This window comes from Histomonas meleagridis (genome assembly GCF_020186115.1).
Source record: "Histomonas meleagridis strain 2922-C6/04-10x chromosome Unknown contig_4, whole genome shotgun sequence".
NCBI lineage: Eukaryota > Parabasalia > Tritrichomonadida > Dientamoebidae > Histomonas > Histomonas meleagridis.
The window spans coordinates 285,353-309,080 of NW_027150883.1; the positions used below are offsets into that span (position 1 = coordinate 285,353).

At 29.2% G+C, this 23,728-nt stretch overlaps 6 protein-coding genes across 6 annotated transcripts; 5 read left to right on the plus strand and 1 right to left on the minus strand.

The window, feature by feature from the left end:
• Positions 1 to 1,400: 1,400 nt before the first annotated feature.
• GO595_005858 (Beige/BEACH domain containing protein) lies at positions 1,401 to 3,182 on the plus strand (the record flags this gene model as incomplete). The annotated part of the gene is made up of 1 exon (XM_067919146.1): positions 1,401 to 3,182. The coding sequence occupies one exon, from the start codon at positions 1,401 to 1,403 to the stop codon at positions 3,180 to 3,182; it is 1,782 nt and encodes a 593-aa protein (XP_067773894.1).
• Positions 3,183 to 3,296: 114 nt separating this feature from the next.
• On the plus strand, positions 3,297 to 4,994 carry GO595_005859 (uncharacterized protein; the record flags this gene model as incomplete). The annotated part of the gene is made up of 1 exon (XM_067919147.1): positions 3,297 to 4,994. The coding sequence occupies one exon, from the start codon at positions 3,297 to 3,299 to the stop codon at positions 4,992 to 4,994; it is 1,698 nt and encodes a 565-aa protein (XP_067773895.1).
• Positions 4,995 to 5,853: 859 nt separating this feature from the next.
• GO595_005860 (putative cec-1) lies at positions 5,854 to 6,657 on the plus strand (the record flags this gene model as incomplete). Its single annotated transcript, XM_067919148.1, has 1 exon — positions 5,854 to 6,657. One exon carries the CDS (start codon positions 5,854 to 5,856, stop codon positions 6,655 to 6,657), a length of 804 nt encoding a protein of 267 aa, XP_067773896.1.
• A 356-nt stretch (positions 6,658 to 7,013) lies between these two features.
• Positions 7,014 to 8,648, plus strand: GO595_005861 (cellulase family glycosylhydrolase; the record flags this gene model as incomplete). Its single annotated transcript, XM_067919149.1, has 1 exon — positions 7,014 to 8,648. One exon carries the CDS (start codon positions 7,014 to 7,016, stop codon positions 8,646 to 8,648), a length of 1,635 nt encoding a protein of 544 aa, XP_067773897.1.
• Positions 8,649 to 10,058: 1,410 nt separating this feature from the next.
• Positions 10,059 to 11,270, minus strand: GO595_005862 (CAMK family protein kinase; the record flags this gene model as incomplete). The annotated part of the gene is made up of 1 exon (XM_067919150.1): positions 10,059 to 11,270. One exon carries the CDS (start codon positions 11,268 to 11,270, stop codon positions 10,059 to 10,061), a length of 1,212 nt encoding a protein of 403 aa, XP_067773898.1.
• A 1,343-nt stretch (positions 11,271 to 12,613) lies between these two features.
• On the plus strand, positions 12,614 to 22,534 carry GO595_005863 (C2 domain containing protein; the record flags this gene model as incomplete). Its single annotated transcript, XM_067919152.1, has 2 exons — positions 12,614 to 15,863; positions 15,933 to 22,534. 2 exons carry the CDS (start codon positions 12,614 to 12,616, stop codon positions 22,532 to 22,534), a joined length of 9,852 nt encoding a protein of 3,283 aa, XP_067773899.1.
• Positions 22,535 to 23,728: the final 1,194 nt, after the last annotated feature.

Consider the following 23,728-nt stretch of genomic DNA (forward strand, 5'->3'; position numbering starts at 1 on the left):
AAATTTTATCTGTAAGCATATTTAAAGAAGATTCCGAAGATTTAATTTTAGAGTTACATAAATTTATTTTCTTTAAACGAAATGAAAAACAAAATATTTCTGAACCTGATTCTATTCATAGTTTTGCACAAAGAATTGTAATGCAAAATGATTTTAAATTTGATTTCCAATTAAACTTAGAATTAAATTATAAAGATTTAAGTAGTTTAATATTTTCTACTCGGAATTTAATATCGAAAGGTATTAATTTCTATAATAAGAAATCACAATTAATACCAAATATTAATAATTTCACTTTAATTTGTTATTATATCCAATTAATTTCAACTCAACTTCCAATCGATGCAAAAAGTTTATTAGAAAATCTATTCGAAAATATTAAGAAAAATAATTTAAGTTCAAATTATCTCGACGGATTTATAATATTATATAATTCTTTTGTTAAAGATGAAAAATGTTTAAATGAAATATTAGAAATTATTAAAATTATTGATCAAAGTAAAAACACATCAAAAGTTCCAATCAATGAATTATCAACAGAATTAAAAGAAAATGTCACAAAAGAATTCACAAATATCATTCCTTTATATGAAAAAGAATTTACTAAATCTTTGTTAACATTAAATAATTCATTAAAAGATGCATTTCAACGATTCTTCATTGATACATTCCAAAAACTTAATCCGATTTATCCATTATTATATAATAAAGTCACAAACTTTACAACTGAAATTTCCCGAATTAAAAGTAGTGATATCCATTTCTGGAGAAATCTTATTAAATCATTACATAATCAAAATGGTGGTCCATGGAATACAATACCTGAAAACCCACATTATAAATTCAGTACTGTATTAGATTTAATAGGTCGCCGTAATAAGTTTAAAGTTAATCGACATTTTACTGATCATAAAGACGCGTCACTTTTGCGTGATTCGGGCGAAAGTGACAACCAATTGAAATCTTTACAACACATCGAAATTGAATCCAAAGACGATGCGATTGAATCACCAGATAATTATACATTAGAATTAGATTCACAAATGGTTACAGTTACAAAGTATTTCAAAGGCACAATGTATGTATCAAATTCGGCAATATATTTTGAAGCTAAACAAACGACAGATGCATTTGGTGATTTACTAGATAAGACATCAAAATTAATAGAAATTCCATTAAATGAAATCAAATTCATACTTAAACGTAAATATTTACATATCGATACAGCGATTGAAGTCTTTACTGATTATGATACATCATTTTTCTTCATATTACAAAATAATAAACATCGCACAATGTTTTTCACCGAAATCCAAAAGTTTAAACCTAAAAATCTTTTATTCATTCAAACAGGATCAGCACATAAATTATTTACTAATTTGAAACTACAACTTAAATGGATGAATGGTAACATTAGTAATTATGAATATATTTATTGGTTAAACATGTTAAGTGGTCGATCATTCCATGACTTAAGTCAATACCCAATTTATCCATGGGTTATTCAAGATTATGATAATAAAGTTCTTGATTTTTATGATAAGTCAATATATCGAGATTTATCTAAACCGATTGGAGCATTAAATGAAGATCGACTTCGTAGTTTAAGGGAATTATATGATGATTCAAGAGATTCACCTTTTTCATGTCTATATCGATTCCATTATTCAGCGCCTGCATATGTAATATCATTTTTAATACGGAAAGAACCATTTACTACGTTACATATCCAATTACAAAAAGGTAAATTCGATAATCCGAATCGATTATTTACAGGAATCCGTTCTACATGGAATTCAATATATAATGCATTAAATGATTTTAGAGAATTAATTCCTGAGTTTTATTCAACACCTGAATTCTTAATTAATGAAGATAACTATGACTTAGGTAATTATTATAATTCTGATGGTGTTACACAACCTGTTGGTGATGTAGCTTTACCAAAATGGGCTAAAAGTCATTTAAGTTATATAGTAATGAATAGAATAGCATTAGAATCTAGATATGTATCAGAACATTTAAATGAATGGATCGATTTAATATTCGGGTGTAAACAAGATTTAATAGAATATAATAATCTGTTTCATCCGTATTCAAATTCGATATCAATTACACAAGAACCTGATTCAATTCCGACAATTCAACAACATGCTGCTAACTTCGGTATAACTCCGAATAAGTTATTTAATACTTCGCATCCTCAAAGACAATTTAAACCTCCTTTTTCATTATTATTACATAATGCAAATGCATTAACTTTACAGCATAAAACATTGAAAAAGTTCGAAAAAATGCCGATCAAAATCAAAACAAACGAAAACGGTTTTGATATATTATTAAATGATGGGAAATTTGTTAGTTATGTGTTTGAAAATGATAATATTGAATTATTAAAAGATCCTCAAACAATATTAACAATGCAAGTTCCTAATGAAAGAATTATTTTAGGCACAAATTATAAGAAAGAATCATATGTTTTGTTTTCTGAACCTTATTCACATACATTTTGGAGGATATCCAAGACTAAAAAGTATGAATCATCCAAACAACATTTAACAGCTATCTCTATAATTGTAGCAGATAAAGATTTTTGTATCACAGGTTCAGATGATTCATCAATTATTGTATGGAATTTAGATTCTGGAATTCCGATTTCATTAATTGTTGCACATATTTATCCTATTGCAGCGTTAGCAGTATCTATGATGTTACAAGTTGTTGTTAGTTGTGATACTAATGGTAACTTTGTAATATCATCATTAAAAAATGGCGAATTTTTACATAAATCGAAAATTAATGAAGTTCCGAAATCGATTTTAATATCAAATCTTGGAATTTACATTTTATTATTTGATGTTTATCATGAAATGAATAATAAAACTAAGATAATGTTAGTTGATATGAGTTGTCGAATTATAAAAGAAATCGAAATTAATGGTATTTCTACTGCTGCTAAAATTATTGAAAATTTCGACGCTTCGGCGTTTTTGGTTATTGCTCAAGATGATGGAAAGATTCATATCTTAAGAGCTTATGATCTCGAAACTATTTTCTGGTTAAGAGTCGAACATAAAGTTCTAGATTTCGCATATTCTATGAATGACCTAAAATTATATTTCATCATGGATGATAATTCTATAAATACTTGTTCATTTTTGGACGTTTCTAGAAATAAATAAATTTAAAAAAATGTAATTAATAAAAATTGAAATGTGAAATGAAGTTTTGAATCGAGTTCGTTTATTTTACTTTTTCAACGACAACCGTCACTTTCCCACACCCACTTAAAACCAATGAATGATGGCTTTACTTTCGAAGGATTAATGAATCGTAAAAAAATGGGAGTAGAACGTATGAAAAAACATAATTATCAAGAAGCAGTAAAAGACTTCAAAATGGTGACTGACAATTTATTTGTTGATAATGATAAAAAAGCTGCAATAAAAATGAATTGCTTTAACTTGGCTTCACAATGTTATATTGAAATTGGTGAACTTGATAAAGCATCTAAAGCTTCAATTGAAGCAATTACAGTTTTTGATATGATGCGTCCTAGAGAATTTGAAAAAACGCAACACAAACGTAAAGATATTCTTTATCCACATTTCAGTAATGCCTTTATTCGTCAGGGACAAATCAAAGAAAAGCAAGGTGATATCATGGAAGCCATCAGTTATTATAACAAAGCCATTTTAATCAATCCCAAAGGACTAGGCAGTCAATTTATTGATGAGTGTCTTTTAAACAACTATGGTATCCCCAAAATTAATAAGAATGATGAAAAACTTAAACCATTTAGTGACTTATGTAACAATTTATTTGATCAAAAAGAGCTTACGCCAACATTCCATGAAATTCTTAAGCTTCTTAATGGCGGAACAATCACTCGCGAGACACTCACATATCTAGATCAAGCCGGAATTCCCGAATTATTACTTGGAATCCTTCAGCTTCATCTTACCTCTGAATCAGTAGTCGATATCATGTTAGCTATCATTTCATTTTTTGTTCGTAATGGCTATAAAGATGCATGGCGTAATGTTCAAGGCATTGACAAAGCTCTTTTAGAGTACAAAGACAATGTCACCATCATTGAGGATATTGTTGGTATTGTATATTTCTGTCCGAAAGAATTATATTCACATTTTGCCAAGTCTGAACTTCTCGAAGCGTTCATCGATTGTTTTAACTTAGAATTAAGCGAAGAAGAATTTGACAAATTATTTTTAATTATATTTCGAGTTGTAACAAACAAAAATGGAACAATCGAAATATTAGAGAAACGAAACATATTAAATTTGATATTAAAATACAAAACAACGAACTCATTCAACTTGTTAACAAAGTTAACATTTAGCGAGAAAATTGTTTTGGAAATACGTAATGGCGAAGCAATGAATTGGGTCTTTGAAATGTTAAAGACGAACAAGACAAATCATTTGATACTCAATATATGTTTCATTATCATGACGAAGATATTCCAATGTACTACTGAAGAAGGGAACACTCCCGAAAAGAAGAAATTCGCCTTGGATTGCATCGAGAACATAATGCCAATCGCTATAGCTAATAACAAGAAAATCGAAGTAATCAGAGATATATATTGGATATTAATCGAGGCAATTCCTTACACAACTGAAGCAATACAAAAGCTGAAAATTATTCAGTTCACAACACTAATGATAACAACACATAACAATGACCCGGACGACATTAACATGTTCCTTAAATATTTGTATATGTGCGCAAAAAATGGACTCGTAAATCAACTGAAGGAAAACCATTCGGTCCTCCCAACTGTGATGAAGTTGGTCGATAAATACTCGAAATATAGACAAATAATAGAAAAGGTGGTCGCGCTGGCTGTGATGTTGGAACACCCGAAGAAAGAGGAGCTGCTGCAGGCAGCTTTGATCCAATTCCCGAACTCCAAAGTGTTGAAGGAGTATGTCGGAATTTTGGAATTCGCTATTAAAAATATCAATAAATAAACTTTAAAGTTCTATGAAATAGTTTTAATATGAAGAAATTTAATCAGCAAATAAATGTAAAAATTCGTTTACTTTTTAATCGTCTTCTGGAATAAGAAAATTTGGAAAAATGAATACAAATAACGTAGAAAAATTAAAGAGAGAGACAAAAGAAATAATAGAAGAAAAAGATATGATGATTGAAGAACTAAATAGGCAAGTTGAAGAAATGGAAAGAATATTACATGATAAAAAATTATCAAATAATAAGAAAAAAGAAAGGTTACATGAAGAAATAATTGATGTATCAAATGAAATTGAGAATTATCAAAAGGAATCTATAAGTGAAATCGAAAATTTAAAGGAAAAACAGAAAAAAGAAATTAACGATTTAAAGGAACAATATAAAAAAGAAATACAGAAAACAAAACAAAACTCGCAATTAGAAGCCGAAATAAATCTAAGAAAGAGTAATATGCAAAAACAAAATACATTGAAAAATCTTATATATCAAAGACAAATTGAAGAATTAAATACTGAGTTAAAGTCAATAAAAAGAACAAATGAGAAATTATCAAAAGAAATTCAGAACATTAAAGAAAATGAAATGACAAAAAATGATTCTAAACAAGGAAACCAAAATTATGGAAAAAGCTTAACTAAAATAGACCTAGAAATTGTACGTTTATATGATGAAAACAAGGATTTGATGGAAGAATTAAAAAGATATGATAAGATAATATATCATAATCCTACCAAGAAATAAAATTGTTTGTAATGTCATTTCGGCTCGATGTTTTTTATTGAGCTCAAAGCGAATGTTTTAATGAAAAACCGATTTTTTGGATTTAACGGTTTTGGAATAAATTTTTCGGCCAAAATGAGCAATGATGAAGCAAACAAGGAACAATTACCATCAGAAGAACAACAGCTTCCTGCCGATGAAGAAACCAATGAAGTAAATGATAAAGATGTTAATCAATCTTTTGAATCTCAAAATTTGGGCACACAGGAAAAGCAATCCACAGATATAAATGGTATGCAAAACAATGAAACTTCTGGTGAACAAAATATTGAAGAAGAATCAAATGAAAAATCAAATCATGAAGAGAAGCAAACTCAAGAAAATGTAGAAGAAAACAAAAATGAAACTCAAGAAAATCCCGAAGGAGAAATTCTTTGTAATGAGAAAATTATAGAGGAAAAAAATACAACAGATAATAAAAATGAAAATATAGTAGATTCAAAAGCCGAAAACGCAAATAATTACCACGAAGAAGAGGAGCAAGTTGAAGAAATTGAAGATAAAAACCAAGAAGAAACTCAAACAAAATCTGATGAAGAAAATATCGAAGAAATCCAAGGAAATGATGAACAACAACAAATTTTAGAGCTCAGACAAGGTGTTGACCCAACTCCACAGCCACCAACCGAATTTCCTGTAGGAACCATGAACACTAATGAGCCAACAATTGAAACATTCAACAATCTTGGAACGCGCAACGCAAATCGCTCCCAAATGCATGTTAAAAAAGCAAAGAGTTGGTACGAAAAACTTGTTGAGGAAAATGGCGAGGATGAGGTTAAAGCAGGCATTAAGAAGTTTGCGATCAATTTCGGATGCTTTGTTGCAGGTGCATTTGTTCTTGAGAGAGTGACTAAGTTTATTAACGGCCTTCATTAAAAAATTAGATTATATTTGTAAAGTTTGTGTAAACAATACATTAATGAAAGTATTAAAATTTTTTCAAAATTATTATTAAAAGGGAATGAAATCACAAGCGTTTATTTTCTTTGTCTGATTAAAATGATGGAAAATTCCTACATTGTGAAAAACTTTTTCAATCATAAATTATGATACCATTATGAATAAATGTAAGAATTGCAAAGTACTTCAACTACAGACAGTGCAGAAAAGTCGATCGATGTTTTTTGGGTTATTCTTCATTCGAAGTTTAATTGAATTTTGAATTTCAGAATTTGACAACAACGTTCAATTTTCAACAGTTTAACTCCAGATTTACCTAACAAAAAAAATTCATGTTTTTCTTCCATCTGATATGTCTAGCTCTATCCGATGTTGTTCGTGTAGAAGACTTTACGTCTGATAAATATTTCATCAGTTTCCCAGATTATGTACAATTAACAGAATATTCAGGTCGCAAATGTTTGAAAGTTCAATGGACTGATGAATCAAAAAAATCGACTTCCCATGGTGCCTACTATAATTTTTCGGTGGAGGAATTTGCACATTACACACTTTATATTACTGCTTATATAGCGTCTGAAGATGTTTCTCAACCACAACAAAGTTTCAATGGAATTAAACTCATGTATGTATATAACAAGAACAATGTAACACTTTATCCGGCTCAAAGCACAATAACATATGGAACCAATTCATGGACCAAAGTAAGCTTTGAAATCATCACATTTGCCACCGATTTTCTTTCTGATGGCCGTCTGTTTCTTGGTCTTCAAGATTCCACGGGAACTGTTTACTTTAGTAATATGACATTTGAAATCAAAAAGAGTCATGAGCCAGATTTCACTGTTCCACTTGATTACCAATGTGAATATACACGTCGTGTTACATCTCGAGGAAGAGCACGCGGTGCTATGTCCCCTGTTGTTTATCATGAAGAAGATTTTGTCGATTTCAAAAGTTGGGGCGGAAACATCTTCCGATGGCAAATCAATTCATATAATGGCGATGATAATAATCTCACTCAATATAATGAATGGATTGACCGTAAACTTGATGAACTTGAATTAGTTTTACAGACAGCACAAAAACTTAAGCTATGGATAGTCATTGATTTACATCATACACCCGGCGGCAAAGATACAATTAATCGGATGTATCGAAACGAAACATTACATGATGCATTTATTGAAGTCTGGCGGAAGATAGCGACTCGATTTAAAGATTCTCCAATGGTCTGGGCTTATGATTTAGTTAATGAACCACTTTGGAGTAATGACGATAATATTCATTATGTTCAAAGTCAATATAATGTAGCTAATATCATTCGCGAAATTGATCCATACACGCCGATAATTGTTGAGTTCCATTATTGGCCTGATTCCACTGTTAATTATAATTATTATGCATTTCCAATGAAAGATATTATATATACAGTTCATATATATGATCCATCTAGTTATACTCATCAAGGTGTTGGATCAGCACAAAATAACACTGGCGCTTATCCAGGAACATATAATCATAAGTATTATAACAAAACAACATTAGAATCCCAATATCAACAAATAATTGATTTCCAAAATATGCATAACGCAAAGATTTATGTAGGCGAATTCTCGGCAATACTATGGGCTGAAGGTGCTGAACTTTATATCGAGGACGTGATTAAAATTGCTGAAGAACATCAATGGGATTGGACTTATCACGCATTTAGAGAATGGGATGGATGGAGCGTGGAACATACATCATTAGGTGGAGAAAGAGTTGAAACAACACCACGTAAAGAAGTGCTGTTGAAGTATTTCACATTAAATCAAGACGCAACAGAGGCTGACAATGAAGTGCCTCAAAATGTCGATGCTGCGAAAATAGTTGGTATTACAGTATCTGTGGTAATTGTTGTTATTGTGATATGCATAATTATTATTATTTTCATAAGAAAAATGAGAAATGATTTTTCATCATAGTAAAATTTCGGTAATGAAAATATTATTTGATACTGTGAAATATAATAATTTATAACATAAGTGAAAAATGCAGAAATGAATTAAATTTTAAATAATAGTCAAAATTAAAATGCAAATTAAACTGAAAATATTTTCTTAAATAATAATTTGCTTTATATAATATGATATAATAACCACTTTACATTTTTAAAAACAACTTTAATTACTAATGTACTTAAGCAATTCTTGTTTTTAATGAAATGAGAACTCAAAAATTGAGTAATAATAAATTGACCACTTCATTTTTTAGGATGAAATTTGCTGATATTGGAGCTACTGGTTTCATTGGTGCAAAAGTGTTTGAAGAGGCAGTGGCACATTAGCCATTAGCAGGAATCCTCAAAAGTATTACATGAAAAAAATAAATGTTCTCAGATAACATTTTTGATTTACAAAAAATTGAAGAAGCATTAAATAGTTGAAATTGTTGGTCAAATAACAGCAAGCATAATAACCCATAATTGTATTTTCAAAAACTGTTTGTCTCTCTACGGTGGGTCTATTTATAGCAAGTTTTCATAACCTTTTTCTCTTGAGTACTCTTCGATCACTGAGAGTTTTGCTGAAAGATTTGGAGCAATATTTTCATAGGATTATTGAGAGTGCCAACTTCTGCATGTGTGTCGATAATTTTAATGTTATTAAAAGATGCTGACTTGATAGTAATATTTAAGGTGGCAAATGTGTTCATTTCGTTAGTTACTTTACTGACATTGATTTTGTTTTTGAAGAAAGGAAAAGAAGCAAAGAAACAAAAAAGTGTTAACATCTAATAAAAATTTAATCTTTTTGTTTCACTTGAACAATTTATATAAGTTTTCCTCCTGTGAATTCATCATTACGATTCGATATACAAAAATCTATGATGCTCAATATTTCGAAAAAAAATATTTAGATAGAATTTTCTAAATTAGCTTTATTGCGATGAATTAATTATTACTCGAACTTTGCGATGTTTAAACTCTTTGAAACAAATTCACTTTCTTTTGATGATTAACACGTGTCTAAAGTTCATTCTTAATATTTAACAATTAATTCAATATTTATATATAACATACAGAAAGTGCTTAAGGTTCATTAATCACATGAAAAATTTAGACATGGAAAATCTTCAATTTTATTTGCATCATTGTAACAAATCATCATAAAAGTATCTATAAAAATTACAACATTTACTATTTTACAGAAACTTGTGTAAAGATTAAAGTAATAATAAAATATGAAACACATCATATTTAGTGAAATATTTACTCGAACTTTACGGTGTTTAAACTCTTTAAAACAAATTCACTTCTTTTGATGATTAACACGTCACTAAAGTTCATTCATAATATTTAACAATTAATTCAATATTTATATATAACATACAATCTATGCGAACGTGTAAAGTATCTTTGGCAAGCTGTTATTTCTCTGTGTCGGATATGCGTTCGGCATCAGCAACTGGACAACGTTCTGCCTCGACATCACTCTTCTGTTCGCCTTTTTCTGTATTCTCTGCGTCTGTCCGATCGCTGCACTTCTTCGAAGTGTATTTTCCGAGCGAACTTTGCCCAACATTCCGTCCTTCAGACATAACCTTGGCTCAGCTCTTTGTGGTATTTGGTTATTACCAATTCCTTCGTCTTCAAATGGCGAAAATACTCCGTCATGTGAAACTTTGCTTTGTTTCTTAGACAATTGTGAGATTATTGATAATGGAATTGGTTGTGCGCAAGAGTTGTTCTCACCCCCAATATCAGGAGGATGTTCCATAGACGCATACGCTGATTCATCGCCAACTCGGAGCCAGGGGTGCTCCAAAACTTGCGCCATCGTATAACGGTTTTGGGGGTTAACTTGAAGCATCATTTTGATGAGGCTTGCGCATTGATCTGAGACATAACGAGGCATTGTGTATGATCCTTTAAGGATTTGGTGAATCATGATTGATGTGTTTGAGATATTCCATGGATTATTACCTGTAACCATTGTATATAATATTACACCGAGACTCCAAACATCAGCAAGACGACCATCATATGAGACTTTGCATAAACATTCGGGACTACAATAACATGGTGAGCCACAAAATGTTTGCATGTTGATTTCTTTGGCAATGTACCCACAAAGACCAAAATCACTGACTTTAACACGTGGGAAAACATCAATGAGAATATTCTCGGGCTTGAGATCTCTGTGTGCAACTCCGTATGAATGACAACATGCTATAGCAGAAGCAAATTGTCGAAATATTAGAGCTGCATCCGGTTCTGAGAGTTTACCATGCTGGATCATGTATTGGTAAAGCTCACCACCGGGACAAAAGTCCATAATTAAATAAAAATTATGTTCATCCCATAAAAAATCATGCAACGTAACAATGTTTTCATGACGAATATATGCCATTGCATTGATTTCTCGTTGGAATCTATCTAAATCGCTTTTTTCTGTGATCTGAGATCTTGAAAATACTTTACATGCATATATTTTTTGATTCAAAACATTAAGCGTTTTGAAAACAACTGAGAATGAGCCTCTTCCTATGACATTCTGCAGCTCGTACTGCCGAATTGTTTTCGGGATACGTTCTCGACCAGACATTCAAAGCTGTTTGAAATTTTTTCACTTTAAATTTTCAAGACAAAAAAATCGTTATGGAACTGAAAAATCCCAATTATATTCAAATATGCTTTCAAAAATGTTGTTAACATGATAATGCACTCAATTTTTTTTATGAAAACCGTGATCGTTTTCAACCGCTTTTTCATATGTGACAAAAAAAATTCAAGTTTAAAATTGTTCAAAATTGAATAAATGTCATTTATGATTCTTCATTTTGGTGTTTTAGGTTTCTGCGAATGTTCACCCTTCTCAGAGCTTACTTCATATGAGATATAATAATATTTATATGGTTTCCGGAAACTTTTCAGTGCTATAGAATCGACATACATATCAACTCTCACATAAAACAGATTTATATTTGTTAGACGAAGAATTTAAGATATTTTCTCTGTACGAACCCATGATGATGGAATAAAAATAATCCTTTTTTTAATATTTTGAAACAACCATTCACATTAGAAACCAATGAGATTTCATAACATTATCTTTTGAATTGTGATATTTTTCAAAAAAATCATACCATTTCAATAATAATAATAATAATAATAATAATAATAATAATAATAATAATAATAATAATAATAATAATAATAATAATAATAATAATAATAATAATAATAATAATAATAATAATAATAATAATAATAATAATAATAATATATAATAATAATAATAATAATAATAATAATAATAATAATAATAATAATAATAATAATAATAATAATAATAATAATAATAATAATAATAATAATAATAATAATAATAATAATAATAATAATAATAATAATAATAATAATAATAATAATAATAATAATAATAATAATAATAATAATAATAATAATAATAATAATAATAATAATAATAATAATAATAATAATAATAATAATAATAATAATAATAATAATAATAATAATAATAATAATAATAATAATAATAATAATAATAATAATAATAATAATAATAATAATAATAATAATAATAATAATAACCATTTCTTCACTTCACGAGGTTTTGGATGTTTTGATAACTTTACACCACTTTTTAGAGTTCGAACCTTAAAACATTGATTCAAAACGGCATCAAAAAATAAATAGAAATATCGCAGCCTCGAAAATATATTTAGCCATCATAACCAATCAAAAGCATAAAACAAAGATGAGATATAATTATTACATAAAATAAAAAATTTTTTATTGAAGCCATTGTCATATTTTTACTTTTCTTCGTATTTCTGAGTGAAAATAGTGTTTTGAATCTTTTCCCAAACCGCTTCAGAAAATACGTGTTTTCAATTGATTTAACCGACTTGCATTTTTCCTCTGATGTTGCTACATGTTAAGGTAATCGAAGCTAAAGATCTCCCAGTAGTCGATGCAAGTGGATCTTGTGATGGATATTGCGCACTCAGGATTGGTGACCAAAAAGCAAAAACAAGAACAATTGAAAATTCTTTAACTCCTAAATGGAGAAATGATTTCCATTTCAAAGTAGTAAACTTTGAAACAGATATCCTCACAGTTGAGTTATTTGATCATGATAAAGTAAGCAAAGATGATAAAATTGGTTATTATCAAATTGCACCTAAATTCTTATCTCCTGGTATTGTTACTGATCAATGGTATGATGTCTGTAAAACTATGAGTACATCCAAAGTTCCTAAAATCCATCTTATCATTCATCTTGCTGAAGAGTCTGACACACCTTTTGTAGTCCGTCCATTTAATGTTTATCTAACATATGTTCGTGTTATTGAAGCCAAGTTAGATCAAAAACCATCGGGCAAACTTCAGTGTGATTTAACAATTGATAATAAATCTTTCCAAAAGACATCTGCAGTAAAGCCAGCTGACCGTATCATATGGGAAGAAGAGACATGCTTTTGTACATGCAATTGGCAAAGCACTACGCTTACCATAAATTTGAAGTCTGGAGTTACCGCTAATTCAAAGGCGACCGTTAATTTGAATACACTTCGAATCGGCGTAATCAAAAAAGACTGGTTTGATCTTATTAATGATGGTAAGAAAGTCGGTCAAATCCGTTTAGCACTTCATGTGATTACACCAAGGGATGTACCATTTGCTGGTGAAGTTTATGATCCATTACCAGCTGCTGAATCCCTTCAAGCATATATACGAGTTATAGCAGCACGTGATCTTAAGGCACTTGATGTAACAGGTACATCAGATCCTTATTGTACTATTCATAAGTTAAATGATGAAAAGAATAAAAAGAAGACAAGAATAGTACCAAAGAATTTGAATCCACGTTGGAATGAATTATTTGTGTTTGATATCCCTAATATTGGTGAATCCCAATTTGTATTTAGTGTTTATGATCATGATGCAGTCGGAAAAGATGATATTATAGGTAAAGCTACAATAGCAGCAACAGATATGGGATATGGTAAAGTTATGGATCAATGGGTTACATTATATAATGGACAACGACAAACAGGATCATTACATTTATTATATCATATTGCATGTCCAGGTGCTATACCATTTACAGATTCATATTTCTCAGTTTTTAATTTGTTCGTGCAAGTACTTGAAGGTGCTGATATAACTAAGATGGATACATTTGGTAAAACAGATCCATTTTGTAAGTTAAAGTTAAACTTTGATAAGACATGGAAACGAACAAATGTTAGAGAAGATACATTTTGGCCAGTATGGAATGAATGTATATCATTTGTTGGCTTTGATTTAGCAAAAGATAAACTTCAAATTGAATTACTTGATAAAGATGTAACAACAGAAAAGAAAATAGGGACAACAGAATTAGACTTAAAGCCATTAGTTGATGGTATGCCTAAAGAATATTGGCTTGATATGACACCTGTTAAAGGTTTAGATTATGCAGGTAAAATACATATATTCCTTCAAGCATTACCTGTTGGACAAATGCCATTCCAAGGATTAGTTTTTACACCATTACAAGAATCACAATATTATTTATATAAACGAAGATCAAAGAAACCTAAAACAGGTTCAGCAGAAAAGAAGAAGCCACCACAAGAACCATTAAAACCATTTGATAAAGGTTATACACTTTATGTCGGCGTAATGAATGCTATTAATTTACCACCAATGGATTCAAATGGTTATTGTGATGGTTATTGTATTTTATCAATTAAAGGACAAAAAGGTGAAAAAAGAACTACAGTTGTAGATAGTGATTTAGATCCAATATGGAATGAATTCTTTGCTTTAAATGTATTAAGTTTATCATCCGATGTATTATCTATTCAAGTTAAAGATCATGATATAGCAGGTAAAGATGATAAAATTGGATTTGTAGATATTCCAATTAGAACATTAATTCCAGGACAATCTAAAGAATTTGAGTTTTGTATTGTTGGAAATTCATGTCAAATGAATGGTAAATTAAACTTAATGTTACATTTAGCTCGAAAACAAGATCAACCATTTGTAGAAAGTTTATTCACTTATCCAGTTTTATATGTACGCATTAAAGATGGTAAAAATGTTGGTGATGAATCATACTTTAGATTACAATATGAAAATGATTCTTCTTATCAAGCTACTTGTGTTCGATCTGAAAATAAATGGAATGAAGAATTATATTTCCCAGTTACACAACTTAGTGATAAATTTAAGATATCATTGTTTACTCTTAAAAAGAATGATAAAGAAGTTTCAAGTATATTAATTCCGAATGATTTTAAGATGGGTACAGTTGTCGATAAATCACTTGATTTACCAAAGACTAAAGCTAAGATTAATGTTTCATTTAATTTAGTTGAATATGGTAAACAACCATTCCAAGGATTACCTCCATTACAACCAATCGAAAAGATTAGTGATAAAGTTACATTAAATATTCGTATTATTGAAGCTACTGATGTTCCTGCTATGGATCCTAATGGTAAAAGTGATCCATATTGTAAAATCAAATTTGTAAATCGTCCTAAAGATAAACAATTTAAGACTAGAGTTATTAAGAAGACATTAAATCCTGTTTGGTATCAAGATTTCCATTTAGAAATTAAAAGTATTCGTACAGATACTATAAAAATATCATTAATTGATCATGATGATATAGGTAAAGATGATAAAATTGGTTATTTAGATTTACCTGTATCTACATTACAACCAGGTGTTGTAAATGAACAATGGTATAGTTTTATCCCTTATAAAGGTGTTAAAAAAGGAGGACTTGTTCATATGATAATTCATTTAGCTGATGCTAATCAAGTAGCATTTCAACAAAATCCATTTGTTCCTTATATGTTAAATCTTTTTGTATCAGATGCTAAAGATTTACCTAAAATGGATATTGGCTCATTAAGTGATCCTTATTGTTTAATTTCTGTTGGTGATGATTCAATACCAATTAAAACTAAAACAAAATATAATACATTAACTCCAACTTGGGAAGAAATGTATTCAATGATTATTACTTCATATCAAAAAGACTCTTTAAAGATATTATTACGTGATCATGATAAAGTTAAAGATGAAGATATGGGAACATTAATAATGCCATTAACTGAATTTAAAGTTGGTTATATCTATAATAAATGGTTTGATATTAAACCTGCTAAAGGTGTAAAGAAAGGAGGACAAATTAAATTAAGAATTCATGTAGCACCTTATGGTACACCTGCATGGAAAGGTATTATAGTACCTCCACCTCCATTACCACCAGGAGACAAACTTGAAATTCAAGTACATTTAATTCAAGCATCTAATATCCCATCAGTAGATGCTAATGGTAAAGCAGATCCTTATTGTAAAGTCTCATTTGTAGGAAGAGAAAAGAATTTCGTATTAAGTCGTCGAATTGATAATACACTTAATCCTAAATGGGATGATCAACTTCGATTACAAATTATTAGTTATGGATCAGATGTATTACGTATCGAACTTTATGATTTCGATGCAGTAGGTAAAGATGATCGAATATCATTCTTAGATATTCCATTAGCTTCAATTCCACCAGGTATTACACAATATGGTAAATTTAATTTAACTCCATTACATGGTCATAGTAAAGGAGGATTATTAGAAATGAAATATCAAATTACTGCACCTGGTCAAGTTCCTTATGTTGATCAACCATTTATCCCTTATCAATTAAATGTTCGACTTGTAGATGTTGAAAATGCTCAATGTAAAGATAAGAATATTGATTCAATGTTCTCAATTAAACTTAAGAATGATACAAATTCACAAAATAGTTCTACAAAACATAACTTACTTAATACTAAATATAATCAAGATTTCTATTTCTTAGTTACTGATCCTAAAGAAGATATATTATACTTTGAACATAAGAACACATTTAAGAATAAAGTTTCTGTTATTGGTACAGGAGAATTCCCATTAAGTTCACTTGAATATGGTAAAACAACAGAGAAAACTATTAGCTTAACTAACAAAGGTAATCTTAAGTTTTATGTACAATTAAGTGCACCTAATTTAATGCCTTATGCAGATATAGGTTTACCACCACCAGTTAATGATGAAATGACATTATATGTTAAACTTTTGGATGCTAAAGGTATCCCAGGTTTAGATAATAGTGGAATGTGTGATCCATATTGTAAAGTTAAACTTAAGAAGAGAAAGAATGAAAAGAAGACTGAGATCAAATATAAGACTTTAACTCCAAGTTGGAATCAAGAATTCGAATTCACAATCAAAAGTTATTCTACTGATGTATTTATCTTAAATATGTATGATTATGATAAGTTTGGTAAAGATGATAAAATTGGTAAACTAGAATTACCAATTAAAAGTTTACAACCAGGTATCCCTGAAGATAAATATTATGCACTTAGAATGAATGTTAGAGGTACACAAACTTCAGTACATTTAATAGTACATTTAGCTGCACCTAATACACCTAAATTTGTTGAAAATCCATTTAGTCCTAATGTATTTAATGTTTGTATAGCTGAAGCTATGGATATACCTAAGACAGATGTCAGCAAAACAGATCCTTATTGTGTCTTTAATTTATCTAATGATGTTACACCATTAAAGACTAATGTATTAGATAATACATTAACACCACAATGGTTTGCTAATTATAAGTTATTAATTACTGATATGAGAGATTCATTTAAATTAATAATGAAAGATGAAGGTAATGTTAAAGATGTAACATTTGCTTCATTAGAATTACCTTTATCGAATTTCCAATTTGGTTATGTATATGATGAATGGTATGACTTAAAGCCAGAAAAATCTTATAAGAATGGAGGTAAGATTCGATTAATTATTCATATTGATGTTCAATCAGTTCAACCATTTACTGGAATTCCTATACCTAAACCTGCACCATCTCCATGTCAATCAATGGAATTATGTGTTAAGGTATTAGAAGCTAAAGATATTCCTGCATTAGATGCTACTGGTAGTGATGGTTATTGTATTATGGAATTTATTGGTAAGAAAGATACAATACAAAAGACTCGTGTAATTGATAATTCTCTTAATCCAAGATGGAATCAAGACTTTCGATTTAAAGTTTTAAGTTTGAATTCTGATGAATTTAAGATTACGATAATGGATCAAGATAAAATATCGAAAGATGATCCAATATCTTCTACTAATATATTATTAAGATCTATTGAACCTGGTATAATCAATGATCGTTGGATTGATATGCAACCATTTAAAGGTAGTAAAGGTGGAAGATTACATATATTATATCATTTAGCTAATACTGGTGATGTTCCATATGTACAAAAACCATTTATACCATTTGAAGCACATCTTAGATTAAATAATTTAGAATTCTCTAAACAAGAAGAAGGAGAATTTTATTGTGAAGTATCACATGAATATGATAATAAGCCAATTATTTCTAATATAATTGAATCAGGTGTAATTAATTTCGAAACTAAAATATTATTAGTAGATCCAACACAAGATAAAATTAAAATTGTATTAAACAAACATTATAAACAAGATAATATTATATTATCAAAACCAGTTTCTACAGGTTATATAGCATTAAGTCAATTCCAACTTAATCAACCATTAGAAAAAGAAATAGAATTAACAGGAGAAGTTAATGGAAAAGTTAAAATTATGATAAATATATTACCAATTAATACACAATTTACATTTAATTTACCAACATTTGTACCATTTGTATGTGCTAATCAAAGATTTGCTCATATTTATATTAAAGAAGCACGTAATTTACCACGTGTAGATGTTGGTAAAAATAAATCAATTGATGCATATTGTAAAGTATTTCCACTTAATACAACTAAAACTGGAATTAAAGGAAAGAAACTAAATAAACAAAAGCGTTATTTAGGAATTACTCGTGTAGTACCTAATTCATTAAATCCAGTATTTAATCATATGTTCCATATTCCAATTAAAAGTTTTAATACTGATATAATTAAAGTAGTTATTTATGATCATGATAAAGTATCTAAAGATGATAAAGTTTGTACAATTACTTATAAAGTTAGTGAAATGGGTAATGGTATAATTAAAGATGAATGGAAGAAAGTATCTAATGGTGAAATACATATTATATCACAAGTCACTGATTATAATCAACCATTATTTAGAGATTATCAATTTAGAACACATTATTTATATGTAAATGCACATGATGCATTTGGTTTTATTGATAAGCGTACACAAATAGCATTTAAATGTTTCATTAAAGGTGACATAAGTAAATCTACATCACGACTTAATGGTTATTCAATGACACCTATAATGAAGTTTTCCAATAAATTTGCACTTAATAATGAAAAAGAAGATATTTTAGTTGTACAAATTTATAGTGGTGATGTTAAATCAACTTTATGTACACAATGTGAATTACCACTTTCACAATTTGAACCTAATTTTGTTTATGATGATTACTATGATTTAAGTAAAGATGGGAAAGAATTAAAAGGAAAAATGCATTTAATAATTCATATTGATACACTTGGTAAGAAAGCATATGAAGCACCACATAAAATTAAGTATTTACCATCAGATCCTCAATTAATGTTTAATTTCCATTTAATTGAAGCTAAATTCTTACAACCTAAAATGAATTTCAATTATATTTCATTATATTATAATATGGAATTACTTGGACATGGTAAAAAGACAAAACAAAAATCAAGAGAAGTCGATGGATTTTCTAATCCATATTTCAATCAATACTTTAAATTCAAGCCTAAAAGCTTAAACACTGATACATTCTTATTAAGATTAATGGAACCAACTGCAGCTGGTAAGAATTATTGTAATTCCGAATGTTTAATACCATTTAGATCATTACAATTTGGTAAAGTTTATGATCAATGGGTCGATTTATATCATTATAAACCTGGTAAAGTACCAAAGAAAAGAGCCGAAGTTAAAATTAAATATCAATTAACTTCTCCTAATGAAACACCATTTATCGAAAAATTATTCACACCATTAATGTTACATTTCCATTTATCAAGTATGATAGATCCTAAAGAAACAGAAAATGATATGTTCTTCCGTGTACAACTTAAGAAAGATATTTATGGTGTTTCTACAATTAATCAACCAATACAAATATGGGAAGAGAACTTCCCAATCTTCTTAACTAATTCTACAAAAGATAAACTTTTATTAACTGCTTATGAAATTCCTCGTCCATTAAAAGAAAAGAAAGAGCCTAAGAAAGTATTCGATACAATTATTCCAATCGATAAAATGCAATTTGGTCAAATCACTGATTTATCTAATGATAAAGTTAAATGTTTCGGTCAAATATTAAATATGGGTCAAGAAGCATTTATTGATTATCAATTTGGTCAACCACCACCACCACAAGTATTTGAGAAATTAATGTTACATTTACATTTAATCGAAGCTGTTAATTTACCAGTCTGTGATGTAAATCGTTCATCAGATCCATATTGTGAAATTAAACTTAGACATCGTAAGAACACTAAAATTTATTCACCAGTTATCCGTAAGACATTAAATCCACAATGGAATTATGTTTCACATATCCCAATTCAATGCCTTGATGATGATATAGTTAAGATCACAATTCGCGATTATGATGTTGTTACAAAAGATGAAAAAATTGGTGAAATTACAATACCAATTAAATCATTATCTAATGGACAAATCGAAGATAAATGGTATAATCTTAAACAAGGTAAAGTTCATATTAGATCTCATGTAACAGGGCCAGGAATGGTACCATTTGTACCACAACCATTACAATTATATCAATTACATCTTAAGATTAATGAAGCTATTTTAGAGAAACGTGCATCAGATGTAGTGTCTAAATATGATCCATTAGTTCATGCTAAATTAAATGGTATTCCATTAACAGGTGCTAAGACACGATATTTATCAGATACTTCAGCACCACAATGGTATGAAACATTTACTGTTTTATTAAATGATCCACAATTAGATTTATTAACATTAGAACTTAGAGATTATGCACCACCTACAACACGACTTATATCAGAGAAGAGCTTTAAACTTAATGAATTCCAAATTGGTAAAACTTATTCTGATTGGTATACAATGGATAATAACAAAGATAAAATTAATATTCGTTTACAAGTTGTACCATATGGAACAGAACCATTCTTAGACTTTAGAGAAGAAGTTATCCAAATGATGAATCCTAACATTACATTATACATTAAACTTATCGAATGTATTAATTTGGCTTCAATGGATTCTGGTGGTAATGCATCAGATGCATATTGTACAATCGAAACATTATCAGGTAAGAAATTCAAGACACGAACAATCGATAACTCAAAAAATCCTAAATGGAATCAATACTTTAATATCGAAGTCCCTGGATATGGTACTGACTCTGTAAAGATATCAGTATTCGATTATGACACAGCATCGAAAGATGACTTAATTGGTTATATCGAATTACCAATTAGAAATATTGTTTGCGGTGTACCAGAAGATAAAATCTATGACTTAATACCAGGACCAAGAGTTAGAAATCCAGGACAAATACATTTGTTAACACATTTAGCAGGTCCAGGTAAGATGTCATTTGTTAATGATCCATTTATACCATTTGTATTAAATGTTAAGGCATTAACGACAACGCCACTGAAGAATGTTACTGAGCCATATTTGATGATGAAGATTAAAGGAGATGTAATACCTCAATGCTCATCAATTAGGAGTGACATTAATGATGACTTCCACTTCTTAATGTCACCAATGAATAACACTTTACTTCTTCATTTAATGAGTCATTCTATTAATAACAAAGATAATCAAATTACTCAGCCTCAAGAAATAGAATTAAATGTTAACGAATTAAATAATGTTCAAGAGAAAGAAATTAACTTCGGAGAAAAAATTGGTAAAATGAAATTACAATATCAAATTACTCAATTCGGTGTTGAACCATTTAATAATATACCATTAATGCCTTCTGAAGCAGAAGAAATGCAAGTACACTTACGAATACTTGAAGGTTCAAGAATTATTATGAATAAGAATAGAATGTCTTACTGCATAGTGTCATTAAGGAAACAAAAGAATTCAAAGAAATTTATGACAAGAATCTCTACAAACGGTCTCTGGAACGATCTGATGTCGTTGAACGTTATCAGTTTGAATACTGATGAAGTGAAGATTCAATTGATGGAGCATAAACCTGAGAAAAAGGATAAGAAAGTTGCTAAGTTAATGATACCTTTAATTAATATGAAGTTCGGTACTATCGTCGATGATAGATATCAATTCTCAGGAAATCATGGTGAGATTCATGTTATTTCTCATCTGACATCCCCATTACAGAAACCGTTTGTGCCACAACCGTTCGAACCGTTAAGTTTACAAGTTATCGTTGTGGAGGCCGTTAACTGTCCACGTGTAGATAAATTATCAAAGAATGATACATATTGCAGAATACAACTTGAAAATGATATAAGATATCAAACAACTAGAACGAAGGGAGATACACAATCACCTCAATGGTTCGAAAGTTTCACTCTTTATTTGACTGACCAACGAAAAGATACACTTTTGCTAAGACTTGCAGATAAGAATCCTAAGTTTGACAAGCTGTTTGCTGAATTGTTGTTGCCTCTAAAGGATCTCAAATTAGGTGTTCCATCAATTGGATGGTATAAGATGAAGCCACTCTCCGGATTCAAGAAAGGAGGCGTGCTGAATATTGCACTCATCGTGCAGCCATATGGATCACAGCCTATCAATCCTGATAACTTGACATATGATTCGATCCCAGAAGAATTACTTAAGTAAAAGAGTGAATTTAAATACATTTATTTTTTATCAGATATCTAAATAAGACCGAAAATCTGTCGACATGAGAGAAAGATTTTGGAGGCCAACTATTTTTATATGATAAAGATTTTTTCATGATTTTTATTTTTAGTGGTGACATTGTTGTAATTTTTTGGATTTTTGTCGACAAAAACACCAAGTTGTGAAGTGAACATTCTATATGTATTGAATTACGAATATTCAAAAAGTTTATGAGTTGTTAAGTAGTCTAAAAAAAACTTTCAGTCCTGAATAATTTTCTGTCATTTTATAATAATAAAATTTCTAATTGTTATGTATTACAAATATGTGATTTATTCGCAATTTAATCACAAATGCATTAAAAAAAATCCATTTTACCGATTTTTTGTTGAAAAGGTCATTAAAAAGTGCTTGAAATATTGGTGCACAAATTTTGTCGCTTATTTAATATTATTTATACACTTTATGTATTACCTTATTCTATCATTATTTTGAATTGAATTATTTTTTATAATAAAAAAATAAGATTGCAATTTTTTTTATCAGTGAAATGTGATATGAAATTTTAATCAAAAACGATTAACGATGCTAATTCAGTCAAAAAGTTGGAAACGTCGATTAAATTATTCTGAACGAGTGATGTTTGATTGAAATTTCGGCACTAAAGACCTCATAGAATATTTTGAATAAATGCATTGAAATATTTTTTCTGATAGTTCGTTCGCGAACTGGTTTATTGAGCGCCAAAAACCATTTCTTCTAAAACATGTTTCTCGGACTTATCAAATGATTGGACTTCACGAAGATTTATAGGAAATAATGAAAGAACCTTTTTGTTTACCAAGTACATAATATGAACGCCGCTTTAAACACAAAAGTATTTAATGAAATATTATACTCGCTGATTGAGTTAACTATCTACCATAGTGTTTTAAAATTGATTGTCACTCGTTTTCAGACCAAAACAAGGCTTTGAAGAGCCAAAGATAATTGTATTATCACCAAATCTGAATATTTCAAAGCTTTTATATACTATTTTATTAAAATTAAAATATTTATTTATCTTCCTTGAGCTTTCTGTACTTTTTATCGTGCAATGAATGCATTTGTCATAGAAGGTATATTACTAAATCTCAAAACTATGTATTGAAACAATAAATATTTGTTATTCACCTTCGATGTTTATTCATA